The following is an 18,349-nucleotide window of genomic DNA, read 5'->3' on the forward strand; positions in this document are numbered from 1 at the left end:
CTACCTCACTGTCTACTAATTCTACATGAACAGGATTCGCGGATTGAATGCTGGGCATGCACTGGGCTTGCAATGTATCGGCCAGCAGCTCTGCTTTTTCGTCATCATCGAACGCCGCGAGCCAGCCTGAGGGGCCTACGAGGGGGGGCATAGTTACTACCGTATCCGATTTGAGAGTACGATCTAAGCGGTAGTAAGACCTTTGAGAGGGCGCGAGTCCTTCTAAGAAATCAGACCATCTGGCATCTCGGACTTCGGTGATGCGAGACTTACAAGACGGTCTATCACGTAGCTACCACTACCACCAGTATTAAGTAAAAGGCATCATTATGCTGCATAGTGAATTCATGTTTAGATTTTTTATACGACGTGTACTAACGTGTACATTAATATGACAATAAGGATGTCGGTCTAGTTATTGTTTGTTCATCATCGATCCTCGTATAGTAAGTATATAATTAACAATAGAGATCCGTAATGATTTTGTCTGTTTAATTATTATTGTATTCCACCACAACTGCACACTATTATTGTTTCACAATCGGTGGTGCCTGTCGTTATCTCGAGTTTGTATATCATTTTATGGTTGATGTAAAATATATTTTAGTTCACACCGCACACTACGGTTGCAAGGACGAAGCGAACACAAGAAAACTCAATATTATGTGAGTTCGTTATTATTTAATGTATTGTGAGGGCTCAGAGTGCACAGCGTTTGCAAAGGAATGTAGAATTGTGGCACGTACTGGTGGTAGGACCTCTTGTGAGTCCGCGCGGGTAGGTAGGTACCACTGCCCTGCCTATTTCTGCCGTGAAGCCGTAATGCGTTTCGGTTTGAAGAGTAGGACAGCCGTTGTAACTATACTGAGATCTTAGAAGTTATATTTCAAGGTGGGTGGTGAATTTACGTTGTAGATGTCTATGGGCTCCATTAACCACTTAACACCAGGTGGACTGTAAGCTCGTCAAGCTAATTAAGCAATAAAAAAAGTAAGGAAAAAAGTCAATGATAAAAAAGTTAGATACCATTTCCTCCTCTGATTATCAGTCGACTTTTTTGTGTGTTTGGTAGTTATTGATTTGTGTGTTAGTTATCAATAAAATAAATGAAAACAGTAAAGTTTTTTCCTCCTTTACAAAGAAGTTAATACTGAAAATGTACTTAAATCTTAAGATAACAGCATCAGTGATTATGTTATTTTCGATTATGAACAAATGACCGATAATTGGTAAAGATCCATTAAGTAATTCTTCACTTACGTCAAGTTTTAATTCAACTCTATAGAGATACGTCGTCAATGGTCAAACATTGTTAAAAACAGACAAAAATCTTTACTTTTAATTAGCGTACTTGCCTACATGCAGATTAGTGTGGGCTAAGAAAAACATTCTGGCGTCATTATATCTTGTTAATGGACAATCAATCACATTATAACAAAATATCTGCGAACGGGACAATAAACTTAAAAAAACATCACTTCACCGTGTCGCGTCGGTCGTTACAACTGAAATAAAATGTATAATTTCAGCTTACTCAAAAGGTATTTTCTTTGAAATATATATTGTTTTTTTGTGTTTGATAAAAAAAATCGAATCGAATTTAAAATATAAAAAAATAGAGTTTCCGATTGGATCATTCAATGACTGTCATGCCCAATAATGTCGGCCTAGGAGTTTCATTCCCACTTTAGGTTTAGGAACCTTACCTGAACTTATTTAAACTTGTCAGATAGTGTATAGGTACATACGTACACTTAAGTGTTTTACGTTTCTATTATACTAGGGTCGGCAGACTAAAGCACATAAGTCAAAATTTTCAATTTATTTTTTATTACATCATCGGTTTACATTTTGCTCAACACACAATCTGACTAAAGCACATAAATCAAACTCAAGTATTTCATGGTGTATTCAAGCGGCGTTCTGTATCAACCTTATCAAATCCTAATATAATCAAACGAACTAAAAAACATAACTGGACTTATGTTCTAAGGAACACCATAAGTACAAAGTTATTAACGTAAGAAGTCTGACTTATGTTATAAAGAACATCAAAATGTAACATTTCTTTAGAGAAAGTAGTTACTTAAAAATATTTATAACGTAAACAATACTTCGGTAAGTGGTTTTAATTTACTAATGTTGTCGATTGTGCACAGTTTGTTGGTTAGTTAGTTGTGTTAGTTAGTTGTGTGTGAGTGCTTAAGTATTTTAATTATTTAAGATGAATAATCAAAGAAGCAAGAAATTAGTTGAAATGGCGTTATCCACTCATCTGGAAAGCAATGAAGGTATATTTTCACATATCTTCAAAATTATGATTTGCAAATTACGTAATTATATCAATATTATATCATTATAAATAGATAATTGTCTTGTCCTTTTTTAGAAAATGTAAATCAGCAGTCGATTTTGAACACAGAGAACCTAGTAGTAGACGATCCTATACTGTCAACATCATCAGGTCAAGTCAGTAGTTTAACATACTATTCTGTACTTGAATTCTCTAGTGATGATTCTGTATGAGATCCATGTTATGAATTACCGAGACTTCCAACCACATCAAGTTCAAAGTACTTGTGATGAAATTTCAATGAATCCTAATGTGTCTCCAAAAAAGAGTATACGTACTATAAAAAGAGAAAAAAAAATAAAACTTAACTTAGGACAGGCATACTAAACTTTAAAAGGAAAATGTATATCAGATCGCACATTGAAAAAAAAAACTTTTTTTGAGAAAAAACAAAAAAAAAGCCCGCCGAGTTTGTTTCGCCGGTTCTTCTCAGGACTGTGGCTTTTTTTGGAAACGGTGGTAGAGATAACATTGTTATTTATATTTTGACATTCAACTAGTGTGTTATACTTTTGAATTTGAAAGAGTTACCTGTTTGCAGAATGAAATGTAAAGAACGTATACCATTAACTGATAGGCATGCCATATTTACAGAATATTGGCAAATGGGGTCATATGCAAAAAGATCTGCATACTTGGCGTCTTTAATGGAAATTCAAGATAAATCTAAGCAAAGAATACGAGCTATTGAACCTGAAAAGCAAAAGCTTAGAATGAAGACATAAAAATACTTTTTTACTGTGCATGGTAAACGTGAACCTGTCTGCAGAGGATGTTTAATGAAACCGTTAGATGAAAGTGACAATTTTATAAAGACAGTTGCTATGAAAAGGAGATCATCCATAGGGGGTTCTCAAACTGATGATATAATATCTATACAGCCATTACCCATATCCATCGAGAAAAAAAATGATTTAATTTCGCTGCTCCCTTTAATACCAGATATTTTCCATGAATTTTACATAAGTCTTCCCACGTTGAAAACTTTACGAAATACTGATCCAGATATTTTAGAACTCGATGAAGAAGAAGAATTTTATTTAAACATTGAGTTGTTATTTATATTTATGACTTATATTATTATAATATATATCTTAATTGTTGATCTTTTTCACTTAACTCATACTATTATTGTGTTCCTTATAACTTAAGTCATCTAATTATTAAATAATCACATTTACTTTAAAATATTTAATTTTAATAATAAGTTAGTGTTATAGACTTATATAATTCAAATAAACATGATTAAGTTTGTTAATGTATAAGATTCTAAATAGTTTTTTTTAATTCCTGTAAAGTAGAGTTTTTTGACTTATGTGCTTTAGTCTGCTGACCCTAGTATTAACAGTCTGTATTATAATTTGTTTACGAATAAATTAAGATGAGTAAACAAATATATATTAGGTATGTACATAAGTAGTTATCTCTCATAAGAACAACATCATAAGAGCTATTGCTGATTGTTCACCTGAAAATGGCATACTGAAAAATAATTAAAGTTAAGTAGCTACTTAGATTTTCTGTATATACTGTGATGACGTATTTGCATTCTTTTTTATGATTCGTTGACTTAGTTAAAAGTATTTTAAAGTTAAGGCCGCCGTAGAACATTTTTCCACAAAATGTGAGTAATGAAAAGTCCGAAAATTCATTTCATAGCATGAAAAGAATGAACTAAAAATGAAAATTGTAAATAAATCAGTTCCGTGGTTTAGCAACTAGTGACTGACCACGGCATCGTGCAGCTTACATTAGTTGCTGTCGTCCATGACCGACGGGGCCACAAATATATGAAGTGTATAATATATGGGGCCACACACTGTGGTGTGGTCAGGCCCCCCTTTTTTTTTTTTCGGGCCGAGGGCCGAACCTCCTACGAGGTCCCCGCGCCTAGGGGGCACGCGGGGTATGTGAGACTCAACGATCTGCAGGTGTTGAGAGCAGACCGCGGGCCCAAGGAATTTAGGGCCCACCCACTAAATGACTCCCCTGCACTCTTACACCCGGCGTCCGATCTCCGTCCGGGGTCAAAACCCGGTCAAAGTAGGGGGTTCCCGCGATCAACACTACAACCACACGCCACCCCGAAGACGCCCGACCGACGGGTCGTCGAGGCGATAGTCGACGACCAATGACGTCGGTCTCCGCAGTACGGCGGCCCTACCAGGCCACCCGGGCGATGCCGCTGGTGTTCCGGGTTCCGTATCCCGCTGGGCCAGAACCAGCCTGCCGGGTCGGAACGCGATACACCGCCGACCGGGTTGCTCTTCCACAGTATGTTCGGCGACGACAGCGACGACGAAAATGCGGACCGCATCGCAGTCCGCAGCCGCCGACGCGTCGTCCCGTCCTCCTGGTGCCAGCGCGCTAGAGTGACGGTAGCGTGCGGCGCAGTCTCAACCCCCTTAGGTTGCCCCGTGACCATCACCGGGAGGAGACTGCCTCCACATAGGGGCCGGAGCTGGACAAACGCCCTCCTCCGACCCCCGGCTCGACGGCGGTGGCACGGCGCCAAGAGGGAGGAAGAGTTCTCCCTCTCCCGTTCGTGGTCAGGCCTCCTGCCACAACTGTGGTGTGCTTAGTGCGAGTTTTTTAATGTTCCCGATAGTGTAAAAGTGAACTCGTTGGAACGTTTGCCTACGTTTGCCGCTAGGAGCGCTGTTCCAGCTGCATACAAATTTGAGCTAAGTTTTACGCTGTCGAGAACGTTAAAAAACTCGCACTAAGCACTCTGCACAACAAGGTAACAAAAAAGTCATTCGTTTTGTTATTTATTTATATGCAATCGAGGTTTGGGTGCAGGAGACAAGAAACTCCTCTCTGTGTTTCCGGTACACATAACACAAGCGAGAATCTTACTACGAGTATAGGGCTGCTAAAATAAGTCGGTGTAGGTGATGTTGATATTGTAACGTCGAATTTAGTTGTAGTAAAAAGTTTTAAATAACAGCTTTAAAAATACTCCTAAGAACAGCTACTAACTGTATTGCGTAGTAGGAATATACACGGAATAAATATTATCTAGATAATAGATATTATCTATTCCGTGGGAATATACATATATCTCTCTCGTACGCGTGCACTTCAGGGGTGATATCTATACGTGCATTCTTATCTTAATTGACTTAGTTTTGATTTGTCTAAAAGACTAGACAACTAGATTTGATACCCGATTATTGTTTCAGAACGGCTCCATCGCTAATGTATAACTGATTATGTGATCGACAGAGCGGACAAACAGCCCGACTGTATTTTTTTTTTGTGTCAGTCCACTGATTTCTAACCCGCTTCCTCCAACCGCTCGCATGGCTCCTCTCCCGACTAGGCGCGTTAACACCTCCGCCTCCGCCATTCGCCCCATCATGATGTACGACCAACCCATACCGTCGGCCCCCAAGGTCAGATACCTAGGCGTCACTCTCGACAGAGGGACGATATTCCGCCCCTACTTAAAGACAGTACGCGACCGTGCCGCCTTCTTACTAGGACGCCTCTACCAGATGATTTGTAGGCAAAGTAAATTGTTCCTTAGAAATAAGGTGATACTCTACAAAACTTGCATACGCCCCTACATGACCTATGCAAGGGTAGTGTTCGCTCACGCGGCCCGCACTAACTTAAAACCACTCCAAGTTCTTCAATCCCGTTTTTGCAGGATAGCCGTCGGAGCCCCGTGGTTCGTCAGGAACATCGACCTCCATGATGACCTGGACTTAAGAGTCCATCAGTAAGTATCTACAGTCGGCATCAATGGGCCACTTCAATAAAGCGGCACGACATGAGAACCCTCTCATCGTGGCCGCCGGTAACTACATTCCCGATCCTGCGGACAGAACGGAAAGCAATCGACGTCGCCCAAAACACGTCATTTCGGATATTTCCGATCCGCTAACGGTGCTTTTAGGTACCTCAAGCACCGGTCATGGTTCTCGTCAAACCCGTCGCTTGCGACGAAGGGGTCGACGAGTAAATTAACAGACACAGCCCACTAATTTTCCATTTATATTCTACAGGTAAACTAATAGCTAAAGTCTTCTGCTAAGTTTTAATTTCACTTAGGAACTCCTTAAAGTTTCTCGGAACGGAAGTGCTCTTCCATTTCCAAAGATTCTAGTTTTAGCGCAGTCCACCCGTGCAATATAGACCGTTCTTATAGTAATTTCTATAGATGATTCTGATTCAATCATTCATCTTTTAAATCACTTTTTGGCCATTCCACCAAATTTTTCATGACCCTCGGTACCAAGGAAGTCAACATATCAATTGACCCAAACTATAGATTGATGATGTTGCGCCTGCCTAGCTCATTTAACGAACTAAGTTTAGATACTCTAGCCCCAAACCGGATTTAGTACCTTGAGAGCGCCTTGGCTATCGCAGATAATATAGATAGTTCTATCTATGTTCCCCTCATATTTTTAACCACAAAAGTGTAAATTATACGTATGTCTTCGTATGGAAGAAATGGCATCTACGAATGCAAGATTAAGTCCAGGGTTCTTTATAGAATAAAAGTTATTCAAGGCTTATTATTTTATTTGGATCTTTAATGCTATTTCCTTCTATTTAGTTAACATTTTAGAAATGTAGGGTAAAAACGGTTGATATTCTTCATTTACCTATTAAAAATGCAAAGAGTTTCTTTCAATAAACAATGAGTGATCATGGATGTTGTGATGATTTTTTTCTCAATATAATTTAGAGGAAAGAAAATCCTCAAAGTGTTTCCGTATCATCACAATAATACGGTTTTGACTTAATGACTAACCACAGACGTCTTCCCTTGATTCTTTACAATTTACAGGAACTTTTTATCACTTTATAAATTGTTTGATAATCAATGAATTTTAGAACAACAATAGATTTTTAGCCTTCATTTGTGTTCCGATTCCGAAGTTGAAAAACCACCTTTTTTCAGGCATCGGACATTAGCATTCGGCAAGATTCATACCTTATAAAAATACCCGACTAATTTCAAGACATCTGAAATTGTTAAAGTTAGTGCGGAGAATGCGACCTCGCTCACTTTGTCGATTGCCATTGTTTTGTTGACAGCTTAATATGTGGTTTGGTTAGTCGTTTTAAACGTCAGTCGATTCGCGCACCTGAGATTGACAGAACAACGCGCGCAATGTCATCACATTTAATTAACGAAAAATATCATAATGATACAAAAATAAATACATTGAACGCGTTCACTGATAAGAATTTAGTACCATTGAGTGGTAGATATAGATCGAAAAGTTTGTCTAGTGATAAGTTGAATAAAACAAACGCTGATCGTGCGGCTATATTGGAAGATGTCGAGGTCCAGTACATAACAGACAAGTCTGAGACACCTGGCTGTCTCGTCGGAAATAGAGATATGGTCAGCGGACAACTGAATATAAACGGGTGAGTGAATTTTGTTTACAACACCCACACATAACTAATGACCTTTTGACAGATTCGGAAGGGTTCAAGTTAATAAAATTATGACAAAACATAAAAATAATACTTCAAATCATAACAAAAATAGTATATCGTTGATTAAAGCTTAGTAAAAACTTTGGCGTTAAAAAATTAAAGTTCATTCCATAATGTTGAAACTATGAACTCAAATCACGTTTAAAAGGAATAGGTTTAAAAGCACCAGTTCATTGGTAAGTAGTCAAAAGCCAATTTTAAATTTGAATTTCAATTGAAAAATTCAAAGTAGTTAAAGTTAACTAAATTTAAGTTTTAAGTTTCTAAATTAAAGGAGTACTTGGATGGATTAGTGTACTTGAAATATACTTAGAAAGTGCTCACATACAGAATGCTATAGTTTTAAGTTTTTTTTTTTTTATTTTTTTTATTGCCCTTGTAGGCAGACGAGCATACGGCCCACCTGATGGTGAGTGGTTACCGTCGCCCATGGACTTCAGCAATGCCAAATTAATTTTAATTAATTATAATTAATTTAAAATTAATTATAATTAATTTTATGTCAATTTCAAATGTTTACATTTTAATATATTAAATTTTTTTATACTGGGTTTATTTATAGATGCACCACATCAGTTATAAGTCAGAATTTGTAAATGAAATAATACTAATCTTGCTTATAGTGACATTGTAGATGTCATGGGCTCTGGTAACTGCTTAGCACCAGGTGGGCCGTGAGCTCGTCCACCCACCTAAGCAATAAAAACAAAAAAACATTATGCCTTGCTACATACCTTATTTGGTACATTCTAACAACAAAAAGTCCTTAAACTTTTTAAGCTGCTAATTACACTGTTTTAACTCTTAAAATTTCAAATTGAGACTTTTAAAATGGATAAGGATAATTTCTGTGTTACAATTTGCTTATATTTGGAAAAGGAATCGTAGAGTTTATTGCTGATTCCTGTCACCAGTGAAATAGGAATCTGAATCTGCAGTAGCTATGTCAGCTAAGATCTACTTGAACAGTAAAACCTTTTTGAGTGATTTGTTTATGAAAACAAAGATGGGAACAGACCCACTTCTGGATTAAAAATGGACCATAATATTGCACTACTTTCAACGTATAATCAATTCAATTCAATTATTTCAATTTAAATATGAAACACCTAAAAAGATAATCAAGGAAATTATTAAATTCGTAAAGTGTACAATTAATAACTCATAATGGGAAATTTTACCCTACTATCTGCTTAGACTATGCTGGGGATGAATAATTGTCGCAGTGTATACTAAAATTAATTACAAAGATTTCAAATTGCAATGGTTGCTGCAGAAACTTGACTGCACAATGCATTATTAGTCTTTCACTTCAAATGTTTATCGATGCCTTAAACAGAGCTCTTGAGTGCATTTATATCAATGTTATGTTATGATAAGAAATAATGTACAATGCAAGATAAATAAACTGAAGATCTAAATTATTATATTACATTGAAGGCCGAAAAACAGGGGTCTTTGACATTATCACATTATTTTTCTAGGCTAATCAACAAGTAATCTTTATCAATAGCTGTCATCACTATATCAACGCGATCCCTCTTAGAAATGTTGCTCCAAGCACTCATGAATCTCACAAGTCAGACATGTCATCGTAATTTAACTTTTATTTTCAATAATGTTAGCAGAAAGCTATAATTTAGGCATTACACAATGTATAGGTACATAAACTGAGTTTCTACCTGATTTTTTCAGTAGCAAGACTGTAATCCATACTAGTGGTAGTCTTGACTGTGATATAAAATATATCTTTGTATAAAAACTTTGTCATTTATACTGTTCTTCAAAAAAAACGCTCATGAATAATCCACAAAACAAATTCGATAGGCCCCTATTTAGTGTCCTTAAATTATTCATTTTATATTCTTAATTAACAATATCACATTACAAAACATGAAATGCAAATAAACTATAATTGGTAAGAGTTTGAAGCAAACATCTCATTTCTATGTTATGTATAATTAATTATTAGGTTTATAATAGTGCCTTGGTACATTTGAGGATATTGCAACCCACAAGATGTAAATATAGGATCCTGTTATCAACAGGCATACACGGGTGTCGCCTTTGGAGCGGGCCTATTTGGGTATACTTTTAGCTGGCACGCACATGTGAGCAATGTTGACGTGCATACATGTGGATCATAGATATATATAAAATATATACGTATAACGTATTGTAGAACACAGGCGATGGAATCGAATATTCCAAGTGTTCGAAGTGTTTAGCAATTTTTTGTTTAGCCTTTAATAGATTGTGATACCCTGAATAAATTCTAGATTATATATTTAGTTTAATGTAGTATATACATTTAACTTGTTAATGCTAATTCTACATATTAGCTGGCTCGGCCTCTTCTTTCATTAATGCTTAATTTGATACTTAACTAACTAAACTCGTAATTTAACATAAGTTTCAATATACAAATTTTTGTTTTTATTTTGTGTAGCGTTCACGCCTGATTTAATCCACACGATTGCGATTAGAGGTTGGCGGGTGGAACCAAAACGTTTTGCCCGCCGTCAATGTGTGTGCTTTGTGCATCAGCGAGTTAAGTCCTTCAACTTTTAAATTTCGTAAAAAAAAGTTGCCCGTGAAACCGCCCCTTTTTTTTCGGGCTGGGGGCCGAACCTCCTACGAAATCTTCGCGCCTAGGGGGCGCGCTGGGTATGTGAGACTTGACGATCTACAAGATGTTGGGAGCAGATCACGGGCCCAAGGAATTTTAGGACCCAGTGAAACCGCCCCAAGTCAAGACTTCCTTCTGTATTATGTTTACCAGAAACAGACAAAAGGTGCAAACAGATTCCGAACACTAAATATCGCAAGGTAGACCGCTTTATATAGTAATCAGGTTCAGTAACTACGAAACTAATTGAACAACGAACAGGTCAAATTGCTATATTGCAATAATATCAAATTATACTATCTCTTTCTTTTTTTCTACCTAAACCGGTAACCTAGCCTGTTATTCGAGCGTAACCGAGCGAGTAGGTGAGCTCATGGGGCTCTAACCTGAGGACGTTGCTAACACTAGTTCTAGCAAGAGTAGTGCTTCGCAGAATCTACCATCGGATCGGAATCACGACCCATTGAGAAGATCCGGCGAGAAACTCAGTGGGCATTAACTGTGGACATTCATAAACAATTGCACGTTCCTCAGAAGAAGGGTTCGGTTTCTGTTAGATCTAACGTGTTACTGGTACACTGAAGCATGCCTCTAATCACTGATTTATGATTCTCTCAGAAAGTTTGGAATAATAATAAGTATAGGCGTGATAATTAATTCATTGTTTGATCAAGTGTTACATACAGCCTTGCGTCTGCACAAGTCACATTTTTGTGTCAACGTCCTTGGATAACAATTTGCGTTAGTTTTAAATATTTTAATTATAATACCTTTTTGTTTTTCTTTAAATAAGCTATTACTTTAATCATCAAAAGTAGTACAAGGTTTGATCAAAAAAAATGAGGGACATAAAAGAATCAACTAATTCTGCACAGTCGTGTTGTTGACCTAGTAACATCCTGCTTGGTTCTCGTACGAGGGGTTGAAGTTCGAGACTGCGTGTGTGCCACTATGTTTTCAGTTTAGTACGAGTAGTAGTCAGTGTATTTTCAGCTCTGAATGACAAAACCGCAAATGTGAAGGTATGTCATCAACAGTTACGAATGCTCACAGTTGTCAATGTTTTATGTAGTTGATGACAAGGAAGACATTTGTTTTAAGGCACCTGTTCATCGGCCAGCGTAACATACATTTACAAAAAAGCTCTGAGGTAACACACAAGAAAAACAGTCTAATTGATAAACTCCTCCTTTTTTGCTATGGGTTGAAAAGGGCACCCTTTGCGTATAGTGTTCACTAACATATTTTATAACGTCCTATATCAATTTTTTATTACCTTGACAATTTGACGCAAATGGATTAATATTATTTTGATGTTAAAAAGTTGAAAGCCGTTGCTAAATCAGCGGTAGATTGTGTATTGTCAGCTTCCAGTATCGCCTTTATTTTGTTTAATTAGACTTTAGTTATCGAGGGACCACAGGGTGCTATTTTCAAAATTTCTTGGTCGGAAGCGTTCAATCGAACAACGAGTCGTGCGGTCGTTTGTAGTGTTCACTCCGCAGACGTCATTGATTTTGTTTTTTCCCTCACCTATTCGCTGGTAGCCTAACGGGCTCTTCTAGGTACGCTCGGATGGATAGGTCAGCCTGAGAGAATTTCCTAACACTAGCCCCAGTGCTTTGCAGAATCTACTACCGAATCCGAATCGCGACCCACTGAGAAAATCTAGCGAGAAACTAGGTAGGTGCGCTGTGTCTGTAGGTTAATATTGTGGTCCGCACAAGCGCCATTGCTACCGCAACTGAACTCGTGTTCCAGAGGTCTTTTTTGCCACGTACCATCCGGCTATGGAATGAGCTCCCCTCCACGGTGTTTCCCGAGCGCTATGACATGTCCTTCTTCAAAAGAGACTTGTGGAGAGTATTAAGCGGTAGGCAGCGGTTTAGCTCTGCCCCTGGCATTGCTGAAGTCCATGGGCAACGGTAACCACTCACCATCAGGTGGGCCGTATGCTCGTCTGCCTACAAGGGCAATAAAAAAAACGTATTTTTCTCGTGATGTGACCTACTGATGAGTTAGAAAAAAATTGTAGTTTCAAATAGCCATTATAGTAAACGGTAGTAAACGGTAAGTTCAGAGGTAAATACCTCATATAATAATATAGTATATGTAAAATGTCTAAAATGGATTAACAGATTAGGGTACATATAATTTCCATAAAACTAGTTTTAATATATTACAAATTATACAAATAAAACGAAAACATATGTCTTCTTATAATTTGCCCCTAATGAGTCCCAATTTGATGATTACCTTTTAGGAATTTTTTTTATCATCAATGATCAAATCTTTAATAATCTTAAATCCAACGTCTACGTGTACGCACAACGGTCATGCGTAAATATAATATTTTGTTTATAAATTTCTATTCCCGAACTTCCATAAATAACGAACACAGCTCCCGAAGCCGTTGTTTATTTACATACTGGGAGACGGTGTGCATAGATCGTGTTGCGACCGGGCGGGCGGTGATGGTTCCTGTTAAAACGCTAAGCTACGCACGCTACGTATCAGCCGCTCGACCTCCAATGATCAGTCCTCCTCGTTGTAAACCCAACGCGGCTTTGTTGTGACCGACAAGTTTGCATAAAAGCGAATTTTTTTAAAGTAAATACCACCTTTGGTTATATCGAGTACCGTCCAGCATGTCTTTGAAGTCTTCAACCGCGTGGAATTGAATTTAGTTTATAACAAGGCCCACCTCTTCCACTATCTAGGAAATAGTGTCCTCTATGACTCTATAACCTCCACTACTACACGTATTTTTTCACGGTTTTTCCCGTTTTCTCGATTTTGTCCTTGGGCCCTTAAATAGCGCGCACTCAAACTGAACCATTTCGATATCCTTGACAGAAACCACTAAACATGTAACGAACGTAAATAACAAAGCAATAAATATGCTTATCAGTGTACTATCGATATAATCGTATGTAATAACATATAATTAATTAAGTAATCCAGTTATCATAACTCCCCGTACTTGTAAATACAATATATTATATTTAAGCTAGGATTTGTTCACGGGTTGGCTCTCAGCCTTATTTTAACTCAGGCGATGCTCGACTTCGCAGACTACTACCACCGGATCGGAATCGCGACCCACTGAGAAAATCCGGCGAGAAACGCAGTGGGCTCCGAGTTCACCTAAAGCTCGTTTCTTGACGTTACTATATTAGCTTATAATCCGACTATGATCTCCTATCCTGGACATTCGCGTCGCGTCGCGTCAAAAAACCGTCAGGTTTGTACCATAAATAATACGCATAAATTAGTTTAAGCAACTCAAGAAAAAAAATTTACGGGCGTCGGCCACTAGATGGCTTCGCTTCGATTAGTTTCTCATTGCTCCTGTAGATGGCAGTAAAATATGAACTATTCTATATTTTATTTTTAATGGAGGATTTTGTAAATTGTCAGAAACCACAAATTGATAAAATTTAGTCAATTTGTCTATACCAAATAAAGCCAGTAGATTTATATATTTTTTTTATTTTCTGTGCTTAGTTATACAATAATTAAATGCCTAAACTTTAACAACATATAAGTTTAGGGGCATCCGCTACAAGATGTCGATAGTTTTCATTTAAAAAAATATTTGTCTCTTAAAGTATCGCAGTTTCAGGTTTGTACATGTATATGCGTTCAAAATAAGTTGCTACCAAGCTTCAAGTTTTTTTTTTCGATTCTCGGGTAGATGGCACTACCGTTTTATCTATTTCGCCGTGAAGACTTCAAAATAAGGCCAGCATGATACCATATTCTCACACCACTGACCGTATTAAAACAATAACAATAATATGTTATGTGATACATGCGTGTTCAGAATTATATATGAACGGCTTAAAGTGTGTTGTAACAACATTCAATACTAGTGTTGGAAATACGTTACGTAAACATCGCTCGTGATTTCGATCCTGAGACTGAAGATGGTCTGCCTGCCTATTTTTTAAGTTAATAATTAAATTAAATTCACCAAACATGAATTTAATAATAATTAAATTCATGTTTAACCATGAATGAACCACCAAACATGAATTTAATAATAATTAAATTCATGTTTGGTGAAAAAATTAACTTTAATTAACTTTATTAAAACCAATTCTGCTTCAAGCGATTACCGAACCAAAAAAATAACTGCTAACCTGTCTCATAACTCGGCGTTTTCAATTGCTTTACGGCTGGAACAGACAGGATCTGTGCGAGCTAGCGACCCGCTGATCCCTCATTACACTTAGAACCTGTGCGTCATTGAGTTTCATTGAATAATACGAGCGCTCCGTGTTTGTAAACCACTGAAGCGTACCGTGCCGCAGGAACATGTTTGGTATGTAAACAATGTTTGTGTATATAAGCTCCCCTACCTCACAAAATTTGATAAATTCTTGAAGACTATGCTAGTACCGCGGTCCCGTGAGAAATTTCATTTTATTTAAATAATAATTATAATGTGAACTAAGACCGTATTGCTTAACGCAGTAGTAAAAATGATTATTCCATGTACCGATTCATTGATCTTAGAGATTTATAATAAAAAATATATATCCGATGGGTTTTTCTTGTCTCTAACGAAATTATTAGTGTTGTTCCTCAAAGCTGGTCGTTTTATACACGGACGGACTACACTCAAAAATCTATGTTAATAAATTAGTCGGGTAGCCTTATCTTAAACTACCTACATAGTAAGGAGTGCCCCGATAGGCGCTTCTTGTCCGTTGATAAGGCACTAGCACTGCTTCAATCGTACTACTGTCGTCGGATAATTCTCAACGTGGTTGCTATGAATATACTTAACTTCTTAGGATAAAACACTTTGTGAATGGATTCAATGAACGATAGTAAACCTCTTGTGCAGTGAGTAATTTTTTATTAGTACCTATGAGACAATTATTTCCGCGAGCCTTCTTCAACACGACTAATAATAATACATTAACTGTCTCCGCATGTCCGTGACCACGTAAAGTTGTAAAATATACATAAATTTATAATTAAAAGCAATCACGTGATTAAATAGTGATATATTTTTGAGTTTTTTTAAAGTTTTACCGGAATTTGAGTTCTATTTAGATTTTATGTGACTTTTTGTTTCGGTGATTTTTCCTGTCCAAGTTAATACGCCTGGGACAATTGAATCTAAATTAATGTTCTGAAGAGTAGTTCCAGAATCCAGATGTTCTTTTTATCCACTTTTTATTTTCGCGCCCGCCACTGGAGCAGAATCATCCATATTATTTGGAACTGCTGTGTTCATCAATAGTACGTTTCCAGAGATCTTTCCTGCCGCGTACTTCACCATCAAGGTGTTTTCCACTATGACATGTCCTTCTTCAAACGGGGCTTTGCGGAGACTTCTCAGTAGTAGTTGGTGTCTTGGCTGCGCCCTTAGCATTGTTACGGTGACTACTTAAGGAGGGCCGTGTTCTCGTCGACTTTAATGGCAAAAGAAACGGGTTTCTAATGAAACATTTTCAACAACAAACATTTTTCAGTTAAATCCTGTTGTTTTTCTTGCGGTAAGGGTCTTTTAAAATCAGTGCTTTTGTTTGCTTGGATTACCATTTTCCGGTGTACAGTGTCATAAAGATGTTTATGAAATTAAGGGGTTCTTAGTTTGACCCTGAGCATGAACTGTGTAGTTATTTGAAGACGTGAGCATAAAGTCAAGCTCGGTTGGTTGCACGTCTGACAGTACACTAACTAATATTTACACGATGAATGCCAGCGCGATAATTGCTCACAATCGGCTCCCCTGTCATTAAAAGACAATTAGTTAACGAACCGTTCATTTAATGCCATGTTTTTGAACATGCCATAGAAATGTTAATAGTTCTGCCTCTTCATGTTCTTTGGTAATAGATGACTCTCAGGCAGAAAAGCTACATGGTGAATTTAATATATAGAAATATTTAATTACATTACGATAATAGGATAAGACGTTCAAGTTGTACGCCCTATTACGGTTTATGGGAAGCACCAAGGTCGGGGTAACAACACGTGCTTGGTGTAATTACATCTCATGTATTACGGATGACAATACGATAAGATATCATCGAACTGGTCTGTATTGTAATGAGGAGCATGTTCTGTTTTTAACTTAAGTTAAATTTCCATTGTTCTCTTGAAATTTGGGCGTATCGTAACTACAATTGAAAGGCTGTCTATGATATGGTACCGGCGTTTACTTACGTCGTCTGTATCCCTTCTGTTCAGTCGAAGTCGTCGTGGCCTAAAGGATAAGACGTCCGGTGCATTCGTATGTAGCGATGCACCGATTTTCGGATCCAATCGGTGCATCGCTACATACGAATGCACCAATTTCGGGTACCAATTTTTCTAATGAGAACGTACTTAAGAAATTTTCACGATTGACTTCCACGATGAAAGGAATAACATCGTGTAATAAAAGTCAAACCCGCAAAATTATAATTTGCGTAATTACTGGTGGTAGGACCTCTTGTGAGCCCGCACGGGTAGGTACCACGACCCCGCCTATGTCTGCCGTGAAGCAGTAAATGCGTTTCGGTTTGAGGAGTGGGGCAGCCGTTGTAACTGTACTGAGACCTTAGAATTCATATCTCAAAGTGGGTGGCGGCATTTACGTTGTAGATGTCTATGGGTCCCGGTAACCACTTAAGTCCCGGTAACCACTTAACACCAGGTGAGCCGTGAGCTCGTCCACCCATACTAGCAATAAAAAAAATTGTACAGTTAAGTTGCATGATCGGTGCCTTTGAACGCTATCCTAATCATTTTGAATCAATAATTTAGGACAGTAATAACATGATCCGGTGTAATCACCTCCGTATCTCCACTATCGATTGACTCGATTAGCCGTCTCTTTATCAGAATGCGTGATACAGGTTTATTGACCTACTTCCGACCTTGATACGGTTGAGGTGAATATTAGCATGTCTAGAAAAAACGTGTGTCCCGTTTTTAAACAACCAATCGTGTAAATTTGAAAGTATTTTTTGGTCAAATGAGATTCGTCAGACGCCCCTTGTTCCTTTGGTGGGGTGGTGGAAGTGAGGGTGTTACAGTAGTCGATTCCACAAAAAAGTCTTCTGGATCAGGAGTGGTTTTAGGGCCTGCCTTTAAAGAAACAAAATTAATCATCATAAGCATTATTTTTTTATAAATCTTCCGTTTTTACAAGAAGATATATTAATAAGGCTATTAAAAATACCACTACCCAATGAGTCAATTTTATTGAAAAATTTTCGTTTCAATTTGGTAATGTAGTATGTAGTACAACGTACTTGAACTTTAATGCCATTTTACAATGTTTTAGTAATCTATTTACGAACCATATCAGAACTTCACCTACATAGCAGATAGCTCGGTTGATTTACAATATGTTCGTTCTAATTCAATTTGTGTATTGCGTGTTGGCGTTTTGTTGTGTATTATACACGTGTATACACGATGCCAAAATCGTGCTGAAGATAACATTTCCATTAAACGCATTGCTGCTTCACGACAAAAGTAGGCAGAGTTGTGGGTACCAACCCATGCGGACTCACAAGACACCCTACCACCAGTAATTACGCAAATTAATTTTACGGGTTTGATTTTTATTACACGGTGTTATGTCTTAACCGTGGAAGTCAATTGTAAACATTTGTGATATACGTATTCCATTACAAAAATTGGTATCCGCCTGCGGGATTCGAACACCGGCACAATCACATCGCTAGATACTCCTTATATAATCCTTTAGGCCACGACGACTTCAAAGTAAGTCATATTATTCATTATATCCCATCACCAGAAATAACTGACAGACGTCAGGATTGCAATTTTGGCAGTCAGACTATAAGCCTGAGCCTGAACCAATAAAGCGAAAGACAGCTCCGCGTATCTCGAGACCATTGATCCCGCGTCTACCTTCTCGGGAAAGG

The 18,349-nt window shown here is 37.6% G+C and overlaps 1 protein-coding gene across 3 annotated transcripts in view; it reads left to right on the forward strand.

Annotated features, from left to right (window-relative positions):
* Positions 1-562: 562 nt before the first annotated feature.
* LOC114250690 (proton-coupled zinc antiporter SLC30A2) overlaps positions 563-18,349 on the forward strand; it is a 28,217-nt gene continuing 10,430 nt past the window's right edge. Inside the window, exon 1 of one of the 3 annotated variants that reach the window (XM_089727982.1) lies at positions 563-665. In XM_089727982.1, the coding sequence (XP_089584108.1) occupies positions 583-665 (83 nt within the window). In that variant the 5' untranslated portion in view covers positions 563-582. Of the gene's footprint in view, positions 666-7,427; positions 7,748-15,155; positions 15,303-18,349 lie in introns of those variants that run through there. The other 2 variants (XM_028184667.2, XM_089727983.1) reach the window with 2 other exon arrangements.

The sequence above is a fragment of the Bombyx mandarina genome, chromosome 05 (genome assembly GCF_030267445.1).
Source record: "Bombyx mandarina strain Sakado chromosome 05, ASM3026744v2".
In the NCBI taxonomy this organism is placed as follows: Eukaryota; Metazoa; Arthropoda; class Insecta; order Lepidoptera; family Bombycidae; genus Bombyx; species Bombyx mandarina.